This window comes from Sinocyclocheilus rhinocerous, unplaced genomic scaffold, assembly GCF_001515625.1.
Source record: "Sinocyclocheilus rhinocerous isolate Xijiao unplaced genomic scaffold, SAMN03320098_v1.1 scaffold468, whole genome shotgun sequence".
Lineage (NCBI taxonomy): Eukaryota > Metazoa > Chordata > Actinopteri > Cypriniformes > Cyprinidae > Sinocyclocheilus > Sinocyclocheilus rhinocerous.
In genome coordinates this window covers 1,785,072-1,810,960 of record NW_015635305.1, presented here as the reverse complement: position 1 = coordinate 1,810,960, position 25,889 = coordinate 1,785,072, and the positions used below count along the sequence as shown (strand labels likewise).

At 37.8% G+C, this 25,889-nt stretch overlaps 1 protein-coding gene across 1 annotated transcript; it reads right to left on the bottom strand.

Annotated features, from left to right (window-relative positions):
* Positions 1 to 1,005: 1,005 nt before the first annotated feature.
* pigl (phosphatidylinositol glycan anchor biosynthesis, class L) lies at positions 1,006 to 24,774 on the bottom strand. Its single transcript, XM_016561137.1, has 7 exons — positions 24,414 to 24,774; positions 24,042 to 24,141; positions 9,010 to 9,100; positions 5,974 to 6,041; positions 3,946 to 3,977; positions 1,768 to 1,901; positions 1,006 to 1,169 (listed from the first exon to the last, which is right to left on the bottom strand). The coding sequence occupies exons 1-7, from the start codon at positions 24,745 to 24,747 to the stop codon at positions 1,041 to 1,043; spliced, it is 888 nt and encodes a 295-aa protein (XP_016416623.1). The 5' UTR covers positions 24,748 to 24,774; the 3' UTR covers positions 1,006 to 1,040.
* Between the last annotated feature and the right edge of the window lie 1,115 nt (positions 24,775 to 25,889).

The window sequence follows — 25,889 nt, the reverse complement described above, 5'->3', positions numbered from 1 at the left end:
TCATAGTAATATAGATATTTGTGAGAACTTGGTGAAGATTGTTGAATGATATATACCCATGTTTGTATTGTGTTAATATCTGTTTGTATTGAGGGTGTTAGCTAAGAGGAAATCTAATAAAAATTAATTTATCCAAAAAAAAAATGTCTTTATAGAATTTATATTAAACAAAATTATCGCATTGCTCTACATTGGCATATGTTTGAAGTCATCACAGAACATATACTAATAGAGTTACAGACTTCGCTCAAAGAAATCAGAAACACGTGTCCGTTTTGAAACCATACTGAATCATAAGATTTGGTACAGTACTTATTGATCCATTTGGAACAGTGCTTTACTTGGAACTCTACTTTAATAAATCCAGTAACAACAAAGTCCAATAACAACAGTAACAGAAGTAACAGAAAAGGTCAATAATATACAGAATCACATTTTGTCCTTCATTCCCTGCATACTCAATGGCACAATCTGTGTTTTGGATTTAACTATACTGTATTAAAGCGCTTAACTCCCCAAAACCTAAACCTCCCCAGAAATCTGGCTTTCAGAATATTGTATTGTTTGGTATAAAATTCTCTAAGGTTCTTTATGCCAGCAGTTCTCCATTAGTGTCTGCAGGTTGGATATGCTGACTGAACCTTATTGATATATGCTGTCACTGTACAGTAATTTAATCACATCATATTTGGAATGAAGTAAACCTTTATTAAAAAATGTCAGTGCATAACTTTAGTCCTACATGGACAGAAACAGTGCCCAAGACAATCTAAGCTAATAAATCTTGACATTCTTTGTTTCCACGGTGATGCCCTGGAATGTGTTTACAAGCATGACTTTAATAAAAAATAACTTTTAAAAATAAACCCCTTTGTATTGCATTGCATATTGTATGTTCAGGGATGACAGATTGAGAAGCAGACATGCTATTTATGACTGGATGTAACTTTTCATACTTTGCAGTAAAAGTGGCTCTCCTATTAACTTTGTCCTATAAGTGCGGCTCTCGTGAAAAAAATAGTGAAGATCACTGATCTAAGCTAATAAATCTTGACATTCTTTGTTTCCACGGTGATGCCCTGGAATGTGTTTACAAGCATGTAGCGCGAGAAAAGTATGTAGAGCCGGCGGAACCACAGCAGCTGAGAGCGATGACAGAGCATGGCTTTCTGAGGAAGGAAGAGGAGAGAGAAATGAACAGACTGTAAGACAAGAGCAATGACATGCATTTTTTGAGTAGATAACTGTGAGGAGATTTATCTTTTTTATATAACTTATATTAATATAACTTAATGAAATTAAGTAGATGACCTGACTCGAGATGACAAACGAACACACAACAGGGCTGAACATGCTATCATCTGCATGCTACTGTTAGAAACCAGACTGGTAGGGCCAGTTCAGGCTTCGGCAGGTCAGACAGAGGAACCTCTCAGCAGGATTAGTTAATGTTCACAGTAAAGGTTCAAAAGTACCAATGTGTTAATCAGCAATATAGCCATTGTTTTTGAGAAGGAGCTTTTCAGTTATGCACGCAAGTTATGAATGCTCTGTATTCATAGTCTGTCATTCAGCGTCTCGTTTGGGAATTCATCTGAAAACAGCTGGACTGTAAAAACTAAGAATCACGTGACAGACTTGTAAAGTTTGGAAGTCATAACCGATCACTTCTGATCATTACTGATCCAGGGTGTCTAGTTTTAGTTCAGGGGTCATTAAGTATAATCAGAGCTTAAGCTCTTTGTTTAAACACGATTGATGATGCACCTTGGCACGTTTATACTCCTCCCATCCAATGATGCAGCAGAAATCAGAGGGGAGGAGCCAGCTGACTGGCAGCTCTAGGACTGACACGTACTTTCTGAGTAAGCTGATGGAGTGAAGAGAGAAGATCTGACAACCTGTGGGGACAGACAGATTTAAAAAATGTAAAACTTCGCGCAGGGTTTCCACATCTTTTCATCAATGAATTGGACATTTCTAAGGCTTTTGCGGCCATTTCTTATTATTATAAGATTAAGATTTAATTATTTCATAGAGATTGTAGTCATAATAAGCAGTGCTGTGACTATGGTGTTGTCTACATACTACCAAGGATCTTTACTAAATAAAATTGAAAAAAAAAAAAAAAAAACAGTAATACAACGATTAAGAAAAAATACAAATAGGTTGACCTGCACCTTATAGGTTTGTTTCTTCTTTTTAAATTACATTTTGTAGGGACTCTTTAAACAAAATTTTTGAAAGAAATTAATACTTTTATTCGATAAGGATTTGTTAAATTGACCAAAAGTGACAGTGAAGGCATTTATAATGTTACAAAAGATTCCTCTTTAAATAAATGCTGTCTGAACTTTCTATTCATCAAAGAATACTGAAAAAAAAGTTTCACAGTTGTATTATACAGTAAGTAGCTCAAATGTTTTCAATATTGATAATAATATATTTATTGAGAACCAAATAAGCATATTAAAATGATTTCTGAAGGATCATGTGACGACCATATTTAAATAAAGTTATTTTAAATTGTATTAATATTTCATAATATTACAGTTTTACTGTATTTGGATCAAATAATGCAGCCTCGGTGAGTATGACTTCTTTCAAAAACATTACGAAAATCTTACAGGCCCCAACTTTTAAATGATAGTGTATGAAGGGCATGAACAAGCTACTTCTTAATACTGACAGTTAATGACAGGGTCATCAGAAAGTAGATCTGGCTGATTAAAGAAACACTAGGGCCTAGAGGCTGACTGAGTATATGCTACGTAAAATAAGATCTAGCAGATGGAAAACACTGGATTAACAGGACTAACCTTGTCCTCAGTACGAGTGGACTGCCTCTGAGAAAGAAATTCAGCTGGAAATTTAATGTGTCAGATTTTTAAATGTGGCGTGTCAGATTAGAAAGCAGTCAGAAAGAACACTGCCCACTGAAATTACCCTTTGAAAATATTTTTATCATTAGCCCACTGAGCATAAGACACTTGTTTGTGTGAGAGCATATCGACCCCTAGTGGTCTGAGTCATGAAATGACCGTTTCATTTGCATCAGCTCTAATATATCAGATGTTTTAGCCTCATCATTCTTTGCTTTTAGACACAATGGGGACACAGAAGAACTGTGACCTCAGACATTCCCTTGCTCGGAAGTAAGACAGGGTTGGTCTAGTTCAGTGGTAGACTCTGGGAAAATGTTCAAGGAAGTATACTGGAAGTGTTTTCTAGAGTGTACTTAATCAAGTGTACCAGCGGGTGGAGTACTTTGCCTAGAAAACATACTAGCAAGATGTGAAGGAGACCGTCTAGTCTTACTCTACTGATAATTAATAATTAAAATAATATTTAACATAATATTATGTATTACTTAACATAATCTAATGAGACTCACCTTCAGGTATTCGTCCAGCAGAAGCTAGATGCCTGTTCCCAAAGACATGAAGGAGAAACACCCAAACATAATTAATGTAACACACCAAACTCATAAGCACATATGCTCTAAAAACATATTCTCAATGAGAAAATAAATTAACCTGATAAACAGACCATAGAAAATATTAATACTTCTTCAGAAAATGCAAAAAAATGTATTTTGTCTTGTGGCACTCACAGAATTTTAAGCATTTTTGTAAGCATTTTGTTCTCTAGCATTTGCAAATTAATTTCTTATTTTTTAAAAGATCCTTTACATTTATTTATTTTTTTTTAATTTGATGTATCCAGGTAATATATATATATACAGTGGGTACGGAAAGTATTCAGACCCCCTTAAATTTTTCACTCTTTGTTATATTGCAGCCATTTGCGTGGAGTACTTTGCCTAGAAAACATACTAGCAAGATGTGAAGGAGACCGTCTAGTCTTACTCTACTGATAATTAATAATTAAAATAATATTTAACATAATATTATGTATTACTTAACATAATCTAATGAGACTCACCTTCAGGTATTCGTCCAGCAGAAGCTAGATGCCTGTTCCCAAAGACATGAAGGAGAAACACCCAAACATAATTAATGTAACACACCAAACTCATAAGCACATATGCTCTAAAAACATATTCTCAATGAGAAAATAAATTAACCTGATAAACAGACCATAGAAAATATTAATACTTCTTCAGAAAATGCAAAAAAATGTATTTTGTCTTGTGGCACTCACAGAATTTTAAGCATTTTTGTAAGCATTTTGTTCTCTAGCATTTGCAAATTAATTTCTTATTTTTTAAAAGATCCTTTACATTTATTTATTTTTTTTAAATTTGATGTATCCAGGTAATATATATATATATATATATATATATATATTAGGTGTCCGATGGGGTTAATGTCAGGGCTCTGTCTGGGCCAGTCAAATTCTTCCACACCAAACTCATCCAACCATGTCTTTATGGACCTGGGTCACATTCATGGTGGAACAGAAAAGGGCCTTCCCACAAAGCACTGCATCGTCCAAAATGTCTTGGTATGCTAAAGCATTAAGATTTCTGAATACCGAAATAGATGTTTCTCTCTCTCTCTCTCCCATTATTCTGTGTGTGTTTGTCTTAAGGACACACATACTTCCTGAGGTCTGGGTTTTTCTCAGATTAGAGTGAGCTCTAAATCCATATACAGTTCCTGGAACTGTCTGTCATGGCCTGGCTCTCCCAGTCACACCACCTGTGTTGGCCCAGAGCTCAGCCTGAGACGACCCAGTCCCAGCGCCAACTTCACCACTGCTTCCTCTCGCTCTCCTTCTCACACAGACAAATAAATTCATCTACAACAGCCCAGAAGAGACAGATGTCCGAAAAGATTGGCTCTGTTTCTTATAACCAAACATTGCTCAACAACTGAACGCTGTTTGTTCTGGCTGTTTTACTGCGAAGCTTCATGCAAGTCATTGCCTCACACCAGCAGAAAGCTTTATCTCCTGTTGTCTGGATGCCTTTATCACCCGTATTAATGATTTAAGCTTTGAAACCCTAGTGCAGAAGAAAGGATTGGGATTCATACAGTGTGAAGGTATGAGGCAAAGTCCTGCTTCACGCTGAATTGTTGCAAACACTCAAACAACAAACTGTCTGATCCAAGACCGAGGGTTTAGATTTCCTCTCCTTCTGAACTGATTCAGTGTTTTGCTGCTCTGCCGGAATGTGTGTAATGTGAGCAATTATTTGTAGTAATGGAATTATACCTAGATTCAGCTGAGTGCATATGTTTGCACACCCCTTTTGTCAACTATAGTTTATAAACCCCTCGAAATTTCTATAAAAATAAGAGATAAAAATGTATTTTATATCATTTTTTATTTAATACCGAGAATGTGCATTATGGGAAGACAGTCTTCAGTATGTTTCTTTATTTTTTATTTGATTGACTTTGCATTCAACTTCACTGCACTACATGGTGCCAAATCTAAGTGTATATTAAGGAGCCTGGACATGTTCAGATTTGACATGAAATATCTTCACACCATCCTACTGTGAGACCAGTATGTATATCTATGCTGGTCCTGGCTGGTTTGTGTTGGGTATATCTGGTTTGGTAATAGCCTAACTTGTGGACTATCACAGTCTTGCCGTTCACCAGCAAAATCTAGATGGTAAAGCTGTTTGACCAAAGACATTGTGCTGATTAAGCTAAGATAACTAGCTGAGATGCTGGACTGTTCAGCAGGGTATGTGGGCAATATCAGCTCTTTGCCATTTCATTTGGATCCTAATATACTTGGTTTACCTCTAATATAAACAACTTAGGTAATGTTAAATAAGCAATATTAGGTTATTTCCTTTTTGAAATTGTAACAAAATGTACACATCAAACAGCTGGCCTAATGTCAGAGAGTCTCTGTTCTTGCTGAAGCTATTGTAACTGTTGCTTTATTTTTAGAATGTAGTACAACTTATTTTTTTTAACTTTGCAAGTCCTTCTCACATCCTGTTGTTGTGAAGTTAATTCTTGCATTATGACATCAGCATAAGGTTACCTGAGGGTCATGTAGATGGCAATATGATTTGCATGTCCACTCACACCGCTGCCATCAAATGTCAGTACCTGCGGAAACACATGACATAAAACAGAGAATGCTAAATGCAATAATTTGTTTATATTTGTTAATGCACAAGGTATCATGAACTAACAATGAACAATACTTTAACCTACACTACAGTTTGGGTAAGATAAAAAAAAAAAAAACTTTTGTTCAGTAAGGATGCATACAATTTTCAAAAGTGACAGTAAATGCATTTATAATGTACAAAAGATTTCTATTTCAAATAAATGGGGTTCTTTTAAATGTTTGCTCTTTTCATCAAAAAAAAATTAAGGTTTCAACAAAAATATTAAGTAGCATAACTTTTTTAACACTGATAATAATAATAAATGTTTCTTGAGCATGAAATCTGCATATTAAAATGATTTCTGAAGGATCATGTGACAATGAAGACTGGAGTAATGGCTACTGCAAATTCAGCTTTGTGAACATAGGAATAGGTTACATTTTAAATATATTAAAATAGAAAACTGATGTTTTAATAATATTATTTCACAATATTGCTCTAATAAGAATAAGAGTTTGTTTTGTAATGTGTAACTTTGTTCTTATTTTTTAATAAAATAATGACAAAGATTTTTATCTTCGCTCACTTTGGCCTAAATGTCTGCCATTCTTTATTTTCTATATATATGTATATTTACCTTATAAGTTAAAAAAAAAAAAAAAAATAGGGAAATTAATTTGGCTGTACTGCTCAGACAACTTGCAAAATAGTAAAACCAACATGACAAAGAATCGTGATAAAATTGTGATTTTATTGGGAAAAAAAAGGTTTGCCATATCGCCCACCCCTACTTGAAAGCTTTTTTCCTGTCTGCATTCTTTCTTCCCACTGAAGAACAGGGGTGAAAAGGTGAACACAAGATGAAAAAACAAGCAAAAGAAAAGAACTTGAAAATAAGATGAAACACAAGCCAAAGAAAAGCAGTAATCTGAAGACTCAGCAGTGGACTTGGTGGGAGTTGTTGCCAGAACTGTGTGGAAACACTTCTATCTGTGTATCGTCTGCTGTGTCACCAGACGAGGGATTCTGTCTTTGGGAATGGGTGCTTTCCAAGCGGCTGCTGCACACAGCTTGAGAGTGCCAAGGGTGGAGGAAAATATGGATGACAAAATAATAGATTGTGGCAGGTATGTAGATTGTTGCCATACACAACAAGGCGAGTGAGTCAGCTTTCAGAAGAGACTATTGGCATGAACGAGAAGGAGGACAAATCCAAATGCTGTGAACAGCAGAGAGACCGAATATAAATATGTTTACATACATGGTAATAATCGAGCTACAGTGAAATTTTACAAAGTGCCAGTCTGTAATATTTAAAGGATAAAATCTGTCTTTCGGACCATGGCCAATCCTAGTTTTAATAACATGTACATGCTGGACGAAGCCAAGCAACAATTCCGTTATCTGTGTCTGTTAGTTTGATTTCATGTAAACAAAAATCGGACTGGTACGGTTTCAGTCGGATGAAGGCATTTACATAACCTTTTAAAATGATAAATCACTGCATCAGTCCAACTGGAATCGAACTCTCAAGTGCATGCAAGCACACTTACTGACATTTGCCTATGAGAAGAACGCAAGATAATCATGTCTGCACACACATTCACATTTTTATGTAAAGCATAAGGAGTCAAAGACTTAGTTTGAATCAGAATCAAAGTCTGGTACAAACAGCAGTAATGCACATCTGTTTAAATCAGAGGAGGTTTTTTTGTGTAATAGTGCTCTACCCACAATCCTCTGCTCTTTGTGAGAGAGTGGTAAAGCGCACAAGATGGCCACCACTCTTTTCCCACACGTCTGAAAGCCAAAGTCAAATTGGAGTGTAATGTTATAGCGCAACATCAGTATTTCCATCCCCACAGCCTCTCCGGCTTAAATCAAACATGAAATTAAGGGTGCAGCGGAACCGTGTGCAGATCCACAGGATTCAGCCTGTATTAGTGAGTGTGCGGTTTAAAGTCAGACTGGTGTGTTGGTGTATAGCTGGGAATCTGGCAGGAAGGATATCAGCTGATGTTTGCATGAACACTTATGGATGATAGTCGATGGAGGTAAACCAAGTCATGTTGCAAGAACAGTGTTTTGTTTACTGGCTTGTTTATGCTAGTCTTGGCGTTCTTTGGGAATGTCATGGCATGCGGGCTGAGAACGAGGGAGAGGGAAGGAGAAAGAAAACACTAAACAGCACACGTGAGAAAGAGAGAGGAGGTGCAAGAGGGAAAAATATTTGTTCATGTATTTTTTGGGAATCTTTTCTGGAAGTCCTTAGTGCAGGCTGATATATATATCTGCATTGGCTTGCCAGCAGTGACCCTGGGGAACCACATGTGTCTGCTTCAGCCGAGTTCAGCAGTATTATGGGACATTACAGCATGTGTAATTAGGGCTAAATTCAGGGGGCCAATGAAAAGCTCGCCTGAGTGAATTAATCTTACTGATACGTTCTCACTCAAAGCAACCTCATGAGAAAGACTAAGAAAAAAGAATGTATATATGTTTCTTGTTCATTTTAATTAAGAATTGTATTAACAAGTTTACTTAGTTGAGAACCACCTGTTACATGACCATTTAAAAGTTCCATCCGATCCAGGGTTAGTCTTTTATGCTTAACTAAAATCTTAACTTAGAGGTCTAAAAATGTTTATTGATTATATATTTATCTTTCATCACGTGCTAAAGTTCATCTGCAACCATGTTTTTTGTCTAAGTACTGATTCGTTCTCAATTCATTATTAATAATAACCAAAGTAAACATTTTAGATATCCTTTGGGAACGTTCTACAAAAAAGCACACACTTGTTTCCTGTTTCTTAAGAGTTTTTTAGTGCACTCTACTCTTTCATAGATTTAGGCCTCTCAGTGGTCTCAACTTCATGACTGTACCACTGTCATGTTAAATTGTACACATACTCTTCAGTCTTCTGGATAAGGTTGATATCGACATTCTAGAAGTTTCCTACCACACTTATGCTGTAGTTTCGGATGTGTTTGAGGATCAGAGAGGAGATCAGTGCAGTGCTCCACTGGACCGCGGGGTCATCTGGAAGCTCTCTGCATGAACAAAAAGAGAGGAGGGAAAAACATAAAAGCATTATATGGAGATTTCACACACTTTTATTACAGAGAAAAAGAAAAACTGAGACATGTAGGCAACTACATTTTTACAGTTTTAGTAAAGTCAGTCAAGTAAAAAGTAAAAAAGTAATTGTGCAATGAAGTGAAAAATAAAGTTACACTTGTAATTGTGAGATATAAAGTGACGCTGCAAAAAATAAAGCCACATTGGGACTAAGTCACAATTACTATCTTTTTACTGAGAAACAGGCTCTCTCTATCAATGCACATCAATTTTTCCATCTGTGTGGCAACGGACTTTTGACTTAACAAGCACAAATAATGAGTAGCATTATATATAATGCTAAAGACAAATGATGGAAGAGGTTTGTGTATATACAACTCTGTCCATGTTCTATGTGTAAGTTTGATTTGGACTGAGCAAAAAGCATTTAAGTGCCAACACACACACAGCTGCAACAAAACAGCAAGGTCCTGGAAGGGCAGGTTTTGGCCCGAGTGCTGCAGTGGTGAGCGAGTGTCTCTCTATCTGATTTACTGCCACACTCTCACTACCGCTCAGCTGGAATGCATCCCGCAGTCCTCTCTGAAGTCTGGGATCAAAGGTCACCCGGGCTTTTCCCTCTCATTCATCTGTAACTACAGCTCAGGGAAAACAAGGGCCATGCATCAATCTCTCTTTCTTTCTTTCTCTTTCTCACACACACAACTTTCACTTGAACACCCCACATAGCTGCTGTGTAATGTATTAGGGTCAGAAGAAGTGCCGCCCACTGTGGACAATCAGTTAAGCGCATGTTGTTTTGTTCTCTAGCTATTTTTTTAACTCCTAGACACCTTTATCAAACATCAAATATTAGAAGAGCAGAAAGATAAAGAGAACAGTTGAGGGTCAAGAACAAGAGACAGAAGCTCCAAAACATAGTAGGCTGCCTACATAGACAGTATTTTAAGTCATTGTAGGTGTATTTGAGAAGTGAAGGCGATTCCAAAACTTTTTTGCCAAATTCTAAGGAAGCATATATAGTTCTAAGACTGCATCTATTTGATGCAAAACCAGTCTTAAGTCGCTGGGGTATATTTGTAGCAATAGCCAAAAATACATTGTATGGGTCAAAATGATTGATTTTTCTTTTATGCCAAAAATCATTAGGATATTAAGTAAAGATCATATTCCATTTAGATATTTTGTAATTTTCTTACCGTAAATATATCTAAACTTCATTTTTGATTAGTAATATGCATTGCTAAGAACTTCATGTCTTCATGACAACTTTAAAGGCGATTTTCTCAGTATTTAGATTTTTTTTGCATCCTCAGATTCCAGATTTTCAAATAGGCTAGTTGTATCTCGGCCAAATATTGTCCTATCATAACAAACCATACATTAATGGAAAGCTTATTTATTCAGCTTTCAGTTGATGTATAAATCTCAATTTCGAAAAATTGACCCTTATGACTGGTTTTGAGGTCCAGGGTCACATATCAGAAATATTTTAAAATATAATCTTAAATTAGAAATTAAAAATCTTATAAATATAATGTGCTTTGCTTCATTTCTGTGCGTTTCTCTCTCAGATATACGCTACATGTTGGGTAAAGGCCTGAAGCGGAAGCTGGAGCAGGAGGAAGAGAATGGCGTGATGAAGATGAGCTGCCCTCAGGAGGCGTCACCCGCCTGCTACTGGCTCCAGCGGCAGACCGTGCTCAACCTCTCGCTGCTGAAGCTGCACAGCCGTCCGGGACACTCGGAGCCGGGCCTGGCCCGCAGGGTGCTCATCACCAACACACTCCGGCGCATCCAGGACATCCCTGCACCCCAGTCCTTCCCCAACGGGGTCCAGTCCCATAGTGAGGGCAGTTTGACGCCTGTGTCGCGGTTGGAGGAGGACAGACATCTGTTTCTCTGTCTGTCTCCATCCATTTCCAAACAGCAGCCCCCATCATCCTCCGTTATTAAAGACAGCTTCACCTCAGCACTGGCTGAAATTGAAGATCTGTGCCCGACTGTGGGAATAACCACTTCATTTACTACAGAGACGGGCCGCACGCTCACAGCAGACCCAAACTCAGATGAATCCAGACAAACGGACCCAGATCTTTCTGAAATGAACAGCGGTATGGACCCAGCTTCATCTCTCTCTGACTCCGCCCAGTCAGTGTTTGGCCACACCCCCTCGCTTCTCGCTGATTTCTCATTGGACGATTTCCTGGTCACGGAAATAGACAGCTTGCTGTTCGACAACGTCCCCTGCGGTTCGTCCCTGATCACGAGCTCGGGCGCGTCAAAAGTCGTTTCCATGGTAACGGACGACTTCGTAAAGACGCTCGCTGGTTACGGTAACGGTGGGACGAGCCAATCGGCGCTTCCGTCTAATCAGACTTTTAAACTGGATCTGAACGAACTGGACCACATCATGGAGGTTTTGGTTGGGTCGTAATTTGACCTGCAAAACGTATGTTTAAATTTGTATTTAATATTAAGGCCAATTTTTTACAATTGTTTATGGTATGTAGACCAAAAAGGGTTACTATGGAAAAGAAGGTACATGCATATGTTCGTATATTTATTTTGATACGGTAACTATGATGTAATATATTGCAGCCATTTTATAATGTTATAGAATGCTATTTCAGTACTTTTTCTTGTGGAAATTTCATATGAATCACGTTATTTTAGCAGAAATCATTAGGATATTAAGTAAAGATCATATTCCATTTAGATATTTTGTAATTTTCTTACCGTAAATATATCTAAACTTCATTTTTGATTAGTAATATGCATTGCTAAGAACTTCATGTCTTCATGACAACTTTAAAGGCGATTTTCTCAGTATTTAGATTTTTTTGCACCCTCAGATTCCAGATTTTCAAATAGTTGTATCTCAGCCAAATATTGTCCTATCATAAAAAAATGGAATGGAAAAAACATACATCAACGGATAGCTTATTTATTCAGCTTTTAGATGATGTCTCAATTTTCAAAAATTGACCCTTATGACTGGTTTTGTGGTCCAGGGGCACATATGTTGATTTTGTGCTCAAGAAACATTATCAATGCTGAAAACAGTTGTGCTGTTTAATATTTTTCTGTTTTATTTATTGATGAACAGAAAGTTCAAAAGAACAGCATTTCTTACGATAGTGAATGTGTCATGTCAATTGCTTAACATCATGTTTTTGAAACAGAGTCAGAGAAAGCAAGAGAAGAAGCTAAAAAAGTTAAACATGGATTCTGACTGGCAGAAGGGCAAACAAAACCACTAGAGGACTCTATCTACACTGATTCAGTGGTCAGATATTGAACATTGCAGGGTAAAGTGGACTGTGATTGGCTGAGAGGGTTGGGTGGGCATTGCATACCATTTGGCACTGAATGCGTTAAAGACAGCCAGCAGCAAAATCCCAGCTCAAGGTCACGGGGTAAAACGAGAAGAGGGGGAGTGAAAGTCAGAGTGAGGCAGAGACAGATAAAAAGATAGAGAGAAACAGTGAGTTGAATTGAGGCCACCTCCCTCTCTCCTCTCCTATACACACAATGGGACTTGACAGTTGTTTCTGTTCTTTTGTGATGGATCTGCACACAAATCAAATGCTGGTCAGTGTCATGGGGTCGGCTCTGGAGGACACCATATCAGAGGTGGGGTGGGTGCGAGGTGATATGCTGGCTATAGAAAAGGCTTTGACTAGGAAATTACGGGTGCAGTAGCAGTTAGGATATGACAGACGAGAGTATGGACATGTACAAAGAGACTGAGTAGATATTAAGAAAAAGAGATATGAATGCCAGGACGTCTTTCTATGTGCTTATCTTACACAATTTATAAAAAATGTTGATTTTATCCAAATATTGTCATGAATTCATGTCTTGTGATATATTCTGCAGCACGGCTGAAGCAAAAGTACAATTATTGTACTGTTCTACTGCTTGTAGGTCAGCACTATTTTTATTGCTCAAGCATTAGGGTTTGTTCTGATAGTCTTACACCTCTCAGCATTAAATGTCTGGCAATTTATTCACCCCATACCTCACAAATGTACAGAAATTCAATGTTTTGTTTTGTGGACACATTCAGCTTTAATTTTGGCTTGTATTTTATTTTTTAAAGACATTTTAAAGTTTATAATATTAAAGTTTAAAAACCTTCCATTGACTTACATTTATAGAATCTTCAACAAAAAACTTTAACTAACAGTGATGCAGTTCTAAATCCATACAACATACGACCTCTATTTTGTGGAATGCAAAAGGTGAATTTCTGAAGAATATCTTAGCTGCTCTTTTTCCACATAATTAAAAAGTGAATGAGAACTGGTTATGTCAAGCTCCAAATTACAGAAAAGCAAAGTATCATAAAGTATCACTTTTTCAAGTCTTCATTTGTGAATAGACCACTCTTAAATAACTGATAATTTTCCCCTCAGCAGAAGCTCTCAATGGACTGCATAGGTCGTATTCAACAAAAAATGATGACATTGTCATCAATGATGTCAAACTGCTTTGGCTCTCACATGTCTCTGTTTGGTCTGATTTTCAAATAAAGATATCATATAACCTCAAAAGACATGGAATATAGCACATGAGTCATATGGGCAATTTTTACAGTACGCTTATGGCGTTTTTTGGCATTTTTGAGCTTGACAACCTGGCCCCCTTTCACATTTTTATTATGGAACTGCCAGGATACTGTTCAAAACTTCACATTCAATGTCCAAAGGAAAAAAGGCAGTCATGCAGCATCAATACAACATGAGCATAAGTTAATGATGACAAACTTGTGGGTGAACTTTGGCAAACAGATAGTCCTGTCCCAAACACCATTGATTGAGCCATTGTTATGTCCAGCCCAGTTGGACCATTTTTTGCAGCTAGTAAAACAAAAATCACACATTAGATTTGTATCCTTCTAGAACTACGAACAAGAGAAAATAGGACAGAAAGAGAGAAGAACAATAAAATAAATAAAGAAAAAAAGACACATGCTCTATCTGACCTTTTTCAGGATGGATCAAGGCAGAGTGTTGGCCTCGCTATAGCAACAGTGTTAAATGCCCCATAGTAACCTCTCCTTTCCCTCCCTCCCTCCTCTGTCTTGCTCGCTCACCGCATGTGGATGTGTAATTGCTTGCAGGCATCTGAATGCAGCAGATGAACTTTAGCCTACTGAGGAGGCGGTGTGTGTGTGTGTGAGAGAGCAGAGAGGGTGGGGGCTGGCAGCGTTTGTTTTGTCTGGTCACATGGGGCCCTATCCGCCTTTCCGTTACAAGGCCCCAGTGCATGCTGGGAAATGCTGACTGCTGAACGACAGTTAACCCTTCCGGCACAAACAAGTTCTGACTGAAATGAGCTCAGGTTCGCAGTCATATTTGCACAGATTAATGGAGTTTAAGAAGCACTTTTATCAGTCGGTAGCTCTTTAGTGCAGAAAGCTGGAAAGCTCAAGCTAGATTTTTCATTCATTTAGATGTTCAGGGACAGCCAAACAGCTTATTTCAGCCAAATTTAGAACACTAAAATGAAAAAACAATCTCAAATACTTGGCACAAAACAGCTGTAATGTGGTGTTTTGTTTCATGTTCATGTTTTCCATGTCTTTTATTTTGTAATTGTTTCATGGTCCCTGTTTGTGTCATGCTTCCCTTGCCCTCATGTATTCATGCCATTGGTTCCCCTGTTAATTTGTGTCATGTTCTGATTGGTTGTCTTAGTCATGTGTCTTGTTTCCCATTGGTTTGTTCTTGTCATGTGACCCTCTTGTTTCCTATAAGTAGCTTCATGTTCCCATTGTGCCCTCGTCGTGTATTGAATGTATTTAACCCGCTGTTGGTGAGTCTAGTCTGTTTATGTCAAGTCTGCTCATGCTATGTCTGTTCAAGTCAAGTCAAGTCAAGTCTGTGTTTCTTGTTTGGATGTTTGGATATCACCTGTAAATAAAACTGCACTTGGGTTCTCACTTACGCTCGCCTTCAGTGGATGATTCATTACAACAGCCCTGCAGCTTCCAAGATAAAATACAGAGAACATTGCTTTATGATGAAAAGAAGAAGGGAGAGAAAATCAAGACAAATGGTAGCGAACACATCAGTAGAATGTTTCTGCCTTGGAAGAGACATAGAAACCCCAAATGTTCCCAAAGAAGGATAGTGTTTTTTTTTTTTCCATGACAAGCTCTTGGCAGGCAGTGCATTTGCAGTGCTGTCTGGTAATTGTGTTAACAGAGCTCATCTCTCTGAGGGTCTTGACCTGCCATCAGCCCCAACACCCACCGACCCGAATTTCTGTCCTCTTCCTGCAGCCTATAAATCACACAGGGTTTAATTTCCTTGCAGAATCAATTTATAATAAAATATGGAGGGCAATGAATGCTATTCTTTTCTCCTCGTAACTACTGTTCAAAGTAGTTATGCACTTTCATTTTATTAAAATATTAAATATATGTTGGCTGTTTTATAGCTATTTTATGGAAGTCCATTTCCACAACATAAAACAAATCATGCTTTGGTAACTAATAATTACAACATTAAAGTCATAATTAAGCCACTGATACTCAAAACTGTCACAATTATGAGGTAAAAGTAAAAATGTTTAAATAAAAAAACTGAAATTATGAAATAAAAAGTAATAATTATTACATAGTCATACTATGACAAAGTAATTATATGAGATAAACAGTCAAAATTATGAGTTAAAAAGTCATAATTACATAAAGAACACAGGACACAGAAACTTGTTGTCAGCGCTGCCCCAACATCAACTTTTTCGATAAAATAGTTTGTGACCTGAAAGCTACGACATTTCTCAGTAACAAGGTTGTGGAAATGTCACTTTTTTTTTGAGACTTTAGTCTTTGCAACTCTACAGATCTTCTTTATGCACCAAGAGCTTGTAACACTCCAAAGAGAAAGGAAAAATTGAAATCGCATCATATGACCCCTTTAAACTTACAGCTTCACTATTATTTGCTACTGCTGAACACTGTTGAGAGTCACTTCTTGGCTGCATTACCAACTCGGGTGTGCATTATTATTCAGTAATTCAATGGCTTGTTATCAGTTTTTTTTTCATAACTTTTCATAACTTTTTTTTTTACTTTTTATATAATAATTCTGACTTAAAGGGATAGTTCACTCAAAAATGAAAATTATGTAATTAATTACTCACCCTCATGTTGTTCCAAACCTGTAAGACCTTCATTTATCTTCGGAACACAAATTAAGATATTTTGATGAAATCTAAGAGCTCTCTGACCCTCCATAGACAGCAAGGGTCCTACCACGTTCAAGGTCCAAGAACTTTGACAAAATAGTTCATGTGACATCAGTGGTTCAAGCGTAATTTTATGAAGCTACGAGAATACTTTTTGTGTGGCAAAAAAACAAAACTATAATAACAACTTTATTCAAAGTCAGAGTACCATGACACATGCGCGTGCTTTGCTCTAAACGTAAACAATGTTGTCCAAAATAGCGCTAGGATGACACGGAGGAGAAGAACTGTTGAATAAAGTCATTATTTTAGTTTTTTGTGCAACAAAAAGTATTCTTGTAGCTTCATAAAATTACGGATTTCATCAAAAATATCTTAATTTGTGCTCCGAAAAGGTCTTACAGGTTTGGAACGACATGAGGTTGAGTAATTAAAGGGTTAGTTCACCCAAAAATGAAAATTGGCTTGTGGTTTACTCACCCTCGAAGCATCCTAGGTGTAAATGACTTTCTTCTTTCAGACGAATCCAGTCGGAGTTATATTAAATATTGTCCTGGCTATTCCAAGCTCTATCATTGCAGTCAGCGGGTGTTGCAGTTGAACAGTCCACAAGTCGTCAAATAAAGCTCGTGCATTCATAATAAAACGTGCCTCACATGGCTCCGGGGGGGGGAGGAATAAAGGCCCCCTGTAGTGAATCCATGCGTTTTTGTAAGAAAATTATACATATTTCAAACGTAATAAACACTTTTCTCTCACTTCTGTTATCTATCATACGCGGATCCGTTCCAGCGGAAGGCGTATGACGTATGCGTAGCGTGCGCGCCTCTGAGATATGCTAGTCTCGCGAGTTTGTTTATAGGAGCAAAGGAAGCAAAGTTTCCTTACTTTAGCAAAGGAAAACCAGTCTCCTCTTGGCTTATATCGAAATCCTCCGACATTTTTCTTTGCAAATCTTCGGTTTGTACTTCTAATTCGTGACTGGCGTTTTGTTTTGTTGTCTCTCCGCGTTCGTCACTGATCACGCAACGCCGACGTGCTACGACATCCGCCGGAACGACTTCCGCGTATAACAGTTGGCGGAAGTGATATAAAAGTGTGTATTACGTTTGAAATATGGATATTTTTCTTACAAAAACGCATGGATTCACTACAGAAGGCCTTTATTCAACCCCTGGAGCCGTGTGAAGCACGTTTTATTATGAATGCGCACGCTTTATTTGACGACTTGTGGACTGTTCAACTGCAACACCCGCTGACTGCAATGATACAGCTTGGAAGAGCCAGGACATTTTTTTATATAACTCCGACTGGATTCGTCTGAAAGAAGAAAGTCATATACACCTAGGATGCTTCGAGGGTAAGTCAATTTTAATTTTTGGGTGAACTAACCCTTTAATGACAGAATTTGACTTTTTAGGGTGAACTATCCCTTTAATATCTATTCATTGCAACTTTTTATCGTATACTTTTTGTCAGAATTATGATTATTTTATTAACATATTATTACCATTAGCATGTTTTTTCTTCTATTTATTGGAAATGGACTGCTATACTATACTATATTAATAATAGTAACTTTCTTTAGTAGTACGTTTCTTTAAATTCACATTTAGTTATTGAATTATTACATTTGATTTGAAATAAAATGAGAAAAAAATATTTGTTGTTGAAAACAGTCCAACTTTAAGACAGCATCTGTGAAAATGCAAGAACTCTTTCTTGAGAAACCGTACTTATGTCCACCAAGTTCAAGGAAAACATGCAGGATAATCTTACAAAAACTAAACTAACACCCACGGAAAGCTCTCAACACATGATAGAGAGAGAGAGAGAGAGAACTGTCAGAGGAAGTAAAAGGAGGACAGGCACTCAACCTGATGTCACCCTGCCAGGCAGGTGGACTGTGTGGTCTGTGCTCAGACATACGGAGAGTACATCTGTCTGCCTCAATGAATAATACAGGAAAAGAGAGAAAAAGAGTGCGGGGGTCGACTAAGTACAAAGTTCAGTGGAGCGTGTTCAGATGTGCTCTTATCACAAAAGCACTCCAATGATGCATTGCCTCAGTCAGTGTAGGCGGTCAGTGCAGCTGAGCACTGGAGAGAGCAAAGCAGCTCTGAGAAGAGGGTCACACGACCCCTTCAGAGCCCACAAGGACACACTCTGAGATGGCACAAGTTAAGCTACAACAAAACTTTACAATCAGAGTGTAAAATGAAATGGATATCATGCACACTCACATACGCTGTGCATGTCGTTACAATTCAATTAATCAGAAACACAACTTCAAATTGCAAGCAAACAAGTCTATGCAGATATAATTAGAGATGATAACCACAAGTTCATGAGGTCTACATAGTCTCACATTTCAGACATTTGTGAGTTGGCATAAAGTCTGATCCACTCTGCAGCTAATTCTGGCTAAAAAAAAAACACCATCTTAAACAGGAAGAGACTGTCTGATCAACACGTACAATGTCTAACCTGTTCGTTTTCTTCACGTTTAGGGTAGGGATGCACCGAAATTAAAATTCTAGCTGATATTGATAAGCTGATACTAAAATCAATTGTATTTGGTCTAAAAGACAAAAAAAAGAAAGAAAAATCAACAGATTAGTTAATGTCAAATCAATGTTATGTAATGAATTATGGATAACTGTTCATTATGAGATGAAAGAAACTCAAAATGTTCCTGTTATCACTAGATAACTAGACAACAAAACAAATCTAATAATAGGCAGAAATAGGTATAAACAAATAATTAATATTATATTAATATAAAATATGCAGATAAATACCTAATATTGACCAAACTGTATTAAAAACACACTATTGTTTTCATATGTAATTTATTCCTGTGACGACAAAGCTGGATTTTCAGTTTCCATTAATCCAGTCTTGAGTATCATGATCCTTCAGAAATCAATCTATTATGATGAGAAACATTTCACTCATAACATTTATTATTATTAAGCGCTGCTTAATTTTTGTAGAAATGTTTGATGAATAGAAAGTCCAAAAGAACAGTAATTGTTTTAAATGGAAGAATTATTAAATGGAAAAATATATCTTTGTAACTTTGAAAATCCAGCGACTAGACCAAGCATCTTGCAAAAACAACTTTGTTTCCTGCTGGACTGATAAACTAAGGACTTCAGCCAGTTTTTTCCAGTTCTGCATACAATGTACATGAGTGAGTGAGCAGTCTGTGGCCATGCTGTCTGAGACAGAGACTAAAGTCCACAAGACTTTGTCACTCCAACTATGTGCACTTATGTAACCTTCATCTACTCAGTTGAGTGTTTATGTGTGTGTGTTCAGAACTCTCTGTACAACAGCGGTCAGTGCTGCTGACAGCAGGGAATGAATAGGATCACTGCATGCACACCAATCCTGATCACTACACAGCGACCTTTCCTGAACCAGCTCAGAGCCCAGGTGACCCTGCCTGGACTCTGACGCTCAAACACACACACACACACACCCACACAAAAGCTTAAACGTGCACATGAAAGCTAGAGATTACCACAGTCCGCTGAGGTCATGCTATGCAAACACAATACCCAGAAGCTCATCTTTCAGATTTATGCATTATCAGTTCACTGCAGTCGTCAGTTAACTATGTTTTGGTTGGAATCTCCAGCCAATTCTGTAACATACTGTAGATAAAATAGAAAAACAGATTAGGATGACCTCCAATAGAGTATTTAAGAGTGAAGCGATTTATGCTGTACTTATTATTGTCATTCGTGATCTGGGTTTTTGCCAAATGCGAGGTGAGATTAAACCCTTGCGTGTTTGTGTACGTGCTTGTGAATGACTAGAGGAAAGGATCATAAAGATTACAGTGTCAGCTCATGGGGAAAGACGACTGAGATATGGTGGGAAAGGTGAGCGAGGAAAAGATAGAGTGAGTCAGAAAGGATCAAAGTTTATTCTGTGTGTACATTAGGTTAAAAAATAAAGCTAGGGCAAGCAATAGAGAGAGAGATACAGGCGGATCGGGTGTCTTGCCAGCTGATTATGAAAGTTCCAGGTGGGTGTCTGAGTTTACATGATACTTATGACCTAGTCAATACACACACAAACACTCCCAGGCTTCTCAGAACACACCCTGGTTCCGCGTACCGCCACTAGAGCAGTCTAAAACAAGACGACTGGTCATTGACCCTGCAGTTACACAAAGGGTTTGTACACACACATACACACACACACACACACAGGGTTTGCATGTAACATCATATGTTAGAGCTGAATGACCCAAATAGAGGTAAATTTAACAGCCGTGTCTAAAGCAGTCAAAACAAGGGCGTATCTCAGTGTCCGATCATACAACAAGACAGGAATATGGCAGACAAGACACAAGAATAGTCCTAGGGCTAGCGTAGGTCACCGATCGGCAGACAGAATCACAGGGGCGAGACTAGAGGGATAGATCCAGGAAAACAGGCAAAGATCAGAAACCGAGAAAACAGACAAGGCAAGGCAAGGCAAAACAAGGAAACATGGGCAGGATAACAGAAACTAGGAATAATAACCGGCTAAGCAATAATCGGCCGAGAATGGTTGTTTGAGTGAGTGTTATATAGTGAGTGAGTGATATGAAACAGCTGTGTGCAATCAGTGCTGTGTGCAATCAGTGCAATGAATGATGGGATATGTAGTCCGGGGTGCTATGCAACAGTGTGTAGTGCGAGAGTCAATGAAAATGGAAAGGGTGACCTCTGATGGCTAGCAGACGGAAGTTCATGGATCGGATTCGTGACAGCTATGCAAGCTTCCAGAGTATAGTATTCCCCCAGAGGAAACTGTGGTAGTAACAATCTCATTCTGTCGTATTTTTAATAACTGTTGATCACAACAAATTATGTTATATTGTAATATAGTATAGGCCTATATATATATATATATATATATATACACATAATTTACAAGTAGTGAGTTCCAAAAGCGTTAAATACCTTTAGCGTAAAGGTGGATCATATCAACATTGCTTTGTCCTGTCAGAGCCAATAGAGATTTTGCCTAGAGTCTGTTCCATTAAGTTAATTTTTTCCCACATTTTAAGCATAAACCACACTAAACTTTGTTAGATTAAAGAACACTGTTTTCAAGTAAAACATCTAAACATTTAAGAAAATTACTTTTTCAGTCCAGCAGCAAGCTAAAATCCAAATCCATGTGGTATCTGAAATGCTGAAGGATTACTTCCTAACTACATTTTTTCCAAATGTGGATTTAGGGTCTTTGGGAATAAAAAAGGATTGAGTTTACTCAGCACAAAAAAATTAAATGACTGAAAATGCTTCAACATTCTGAAAGAAGGTGTTAGCAGTAGAAGTATGCTGTGAAGAGACAACATTTTTTAATAATGTCTAAAATGATCTCTCCCACATACACACACACACACACACACACACACACACAGCTGGTTTGCATAAATGCAATGACAGCACATTGCCTGGCAGAACTTCAGGTGATATTACAACATCTGAGTCACATAAAAACATCCAATGATGGCTAATGCCAGTTACCGAAAATACACATATAAACGTGCGGTGGTGGTGGTGTAGGTCATAGCAGGGCTCCGAACAAGCCATCGCCAGGCCCTGTATGTCAAGACATCTACAGAAAGAACTACAGATTTCAGCAGAACTAGAACATCTGCCATACGTTCTACACATTGTGTGTTTACTAAATATTTGGATGCAAAATGTACTCACAGCTCCATTTAACTCACTTTTGTCTGCAGATTTTTCCCTAAAATCACCACAGAAAAGTCTGCCGTTTTCTTCTGAGCCCATTAACATTGTGGCTTCAGCAAGGCACTTAACTTTAGGTTGTCCTTGGAATAAGAAACCTGTAGGTTGCTTTGGATAAAAGCATCTGCCTTACTAACCTCATGGCACTGAGGATGTAAGGAACACATGACCATGATACTTTTACTGGGAATGCCCGCAAAACTCATCTATCCAGGTCCCTTGTTGCAAAACACTGCAAAATACAGCACTGATAAGCCCATGTTTTTTGTTTTTTTTAGTCAAGATCACTATTATCCTTATGTGTATGTCTACTGAACCATGGACGGGACAACTGGCATTCAGCACTTACACAAATTCAAAGTTTGGGGTTGTTAAGAATTGTTATGTTTTTGAAAGAAGACTCTTATGTTCACTAAAGCTGTGTTTATTTACAGTAAAAATAGTAATATTGTGAAATGTTATGACAACTGTTTTCTATTTTAATATATTTAGCCATCAGTCCAGTCTTCAGTGTCACATGATCCTTCAGAAATCATTCTAATATGCTGATTTAATGCCCAAGATACATTTATTACTATAATCAATGTTGAAAACAGTTGTGCTCCTTAATATTTTTGTGGAAACTATGATACATTTTTTTCCAGCATTCTTTGAAGAATAAAATTCAAAACAACATCATTTATATGAAATAGAAATCAAATAAAAAAAAAACATTACGAATCTTACTGACCCCAAACTTTATATTACACATAAACTACATATTTCTGATATGTGTTTCTTTAAGACTACTGCTGCCAATCTGTAGCTCAGCCAGACTCTGGCACAGTTAAGCAATGATGGAATATGTGGGTAGCAAGAAAACTTTTTCAGGCGGCCTGTATTTTGGAAATCAGTAATATAGCTGACAGTTATTAGAGTGAATGAGAAAAACAGCTGATGATTCAGGAAAACACTGAAAATTCAACCGTGACTAAGATAACACCACACAGATGTGAAGGAGCTCATAACATCATCAAACTGATATTGTGGAATCACATTGACTATTTTAGACAATCCTGCCACATGGACTCTTTTTTCAGGCCGTGTCAGCATAGAGTTCTCAGGGGGGTGGAGGACTACCCTCTTTAGTCTCCCAGCCTGGTCATTTATGTCCTCCGGTGACAGAGCGAGCACCCATACATCAGCTTGAGCTGTCTGTGCCTCTGTTGTGACAAGAATGGGGGTGTTTCATTTGTAGGCCTGCCACTGTTTGCTCACAGGGCAGCCAGGGGAGAAGAGGAGGGGCCAGACCCAGCGTGGTACACACTTAATGGGTGTCCTCACTGCGGCTAAAGCCTTGGGGGGAAGGCCGCACTGGACCTGAACGTTTATTTTCGAAGGACTAATGAAAAACCCCCACTAAGAATAGAGTAGGGCTTATTGTCAGTGTTGGTAGCTGATGTATTGTCTTTATTATCTTAATGGAAATATTCTTAAGAACAGTCTTGGTAGGGCTGTGCATCTTACTCATCAAGTGAGTTTTTTTTTATCATGTTCCTTTATTAGAAGCAACTGCATTGTGGGAGAAAACCTGTGAATCTGTCACATAATGGCTTTGCATCATCATACTTATATATATATATATATATCAGAGCAAATAACATTTTATTGGGTTCTAAATGAGTAAAAAATTCTTACTTTAATTTTTAAAAGTTCTTCAGATGATTTCTGAGGAAGACGTTAAAATTTTCTATTTTTTCAAAAAACTCACCCTCATGTTGTTTCAAACTTATTAATTTCTTTCATATTAATTTCTTCTGTGGCACAAAAAAAAAAATTCGCTTAGGCAGAATTTTAGGGACAGTTTTAGTCTGTCCCCCCCCCATTCAATGATAGTGAACAGGTTTGGAGTAAATGATGACAGGCTTTTACATTTTAAGGTGAAAACTGTGTGTGCTGCCCTTACTTGTCATCTATGATGGTGACATGGTCAGATGGGATTCCTAGAACTGCACAGCTGTCAAGCAGTTCCCTTTTGCGCTGTAGTCCTTGATTGTTGTAATTGCCTGGGCATTGCAAAAACATTTTAAGTGTCTCTTATTTTATACAAGCATCCCAAACACTTCAGAAGTTCAAATTTCTTTTATTTAATCAGTTCAGCAGCAGCACATAAAGTACAGTATTTGTACAAATTGCATTATTAAACAACATATATTTGCAAGATCAAGGTAAAAATGTTCTCTTTTTTATATAAATAACCAAGAATTTTCATTACAACTGAAAAACAATTCAGGTTATGGTTACGGTTATGATTTTATTTTCGGACTAGTAAACCTACCTGTCGACAAACATAACAAATAAACAGCTGCTTGTGATTCAACAAGTTTTAAGACTGTAGGTGCAAAGAACATGCATTCATCATCTGGATGTGCAGTGACTAACAGAGCTCGAGTCTCGCTGGCTGTAACGCGCGGCTTGTCTTCCCCCGAGTTCCGTAAGAGCGCACTGGACCTCTCTTGAGTTGGACAAAAACTCGCGTTTCCAACGGTGTATACAGGGGTGGATATTTTATTCCGTAAGTGTCGCCATAATTGACTGTATCTGTAAAACACAAACTTAATAGAAATAGTGTAAGCCACAAAGACAAATATGATGGTAACGAAAACGAACATCTCGACCGCGCCATGAAAGAGTCCGTGTGGAACATCTTTTCCTGACCAATGGTTCCTATAGACCTGCAGAGCGAATTGTTTACAGGAAAAAAAAACTGTTATTGTAGAAGACTTTAATATTATTTCTATTCCAATCTACATACCGCATATAATTTTGATGTGCCAAAAAAGGCACAACTGCATGACAGAATTGATTAAATGATCTTTAACGAATATCTTAGTTGGAATAATTTCAAAGGCGGAAGCATATGTAAAACAATTATTAATACGGGAATCGGGTCTTTTCTAAAAGATGATTTTTAATAAAACATCTCTTTCCTGTAATTCTGGTATAACAGTAATATAAGGAGACTGAGGTTTGGGTGGGGTGAAGGGCGCCTGTGGGGAGAGTTTGAACGTCACACCGTTTCATCCTGTTTGCTTGAGAAAAACTCTTTCAGTTCGTCTACTCAGGTGAACCAGAGCTGCGCAAAATGTAAGCCACCGGGCATTCATCAAGAAGAAACCGGTACACTTGTGACGCATATTAATTTCTGGCGCAGAATCATATAGAAAGCGACTTGAATTTATATCCACGACTCAGTGAGGACAAATAACTAGCCTGTGTTTGTGTGTGTGAGTGCTCGCGCAGTCTCACTGCCGACGAATTCCATTACCGCACGATTGAACCGCACAGACTCGCCTTTCAGCGCTTATTGGGGTGTCTCTAAGGACATGAGGTGAGTGTATTATTTAATGTGAATATTTTGGCCGCTTTGTGGTGAATTACGCGCAGGCTAGTGAGAACTGAGCGCTTATGTTCAAGATGGCGCCGCGGGTTTGAATGCAAAGGTGAAACATTCAGCTAACGGCGGTTTGCCTTAGACTCTTTCCCGTCTCATTCTGCACCATATATTAATTTAGATGCTCTCTTTTGCGGTTGATTTGCGTCTCTGTGTAACGTTAGCCGAGGCATTTATGTTATGTATGTGGTTTCCGGTTAAATAGTTTTCCTCGTATGAACTAACAGTAGCTTCCTGGCTAACGCCATTAATGTGAGTTTATACCACAGCCTGGAGTTTACAGAAAATCATCACTAATAAAGTCTGCTCTTTCAAATAACACATGAGCTGCGACTTCTCATACATGTGGTATCCTGTTCT

Excerpts from the sequence above, each read along its gene's own strand:
- pigl (XM_016561137.1), bottom strand. The coding sequence starts at position 24,747 with ATGTTCGTTTTCGTTACCATCATATTTGTCTTTGTGGCTTACACTATT. Across the intron at positions 1,902-3,945 it reads TGCTGGACGAATACCTGAAG|GTTGTCAGATCTTCTCTCTT; the intron begins GTGAGTCTCATT and ends CTGTCCCCACAG. Across the intron at positions 1,170-1,767 it reads AGGAGTATAAACGTGCCAAG|AAAGCCATGCTCTGTCATCG; the intron begins GTGCATCATCAA and ends TTCCTTCCTCAG.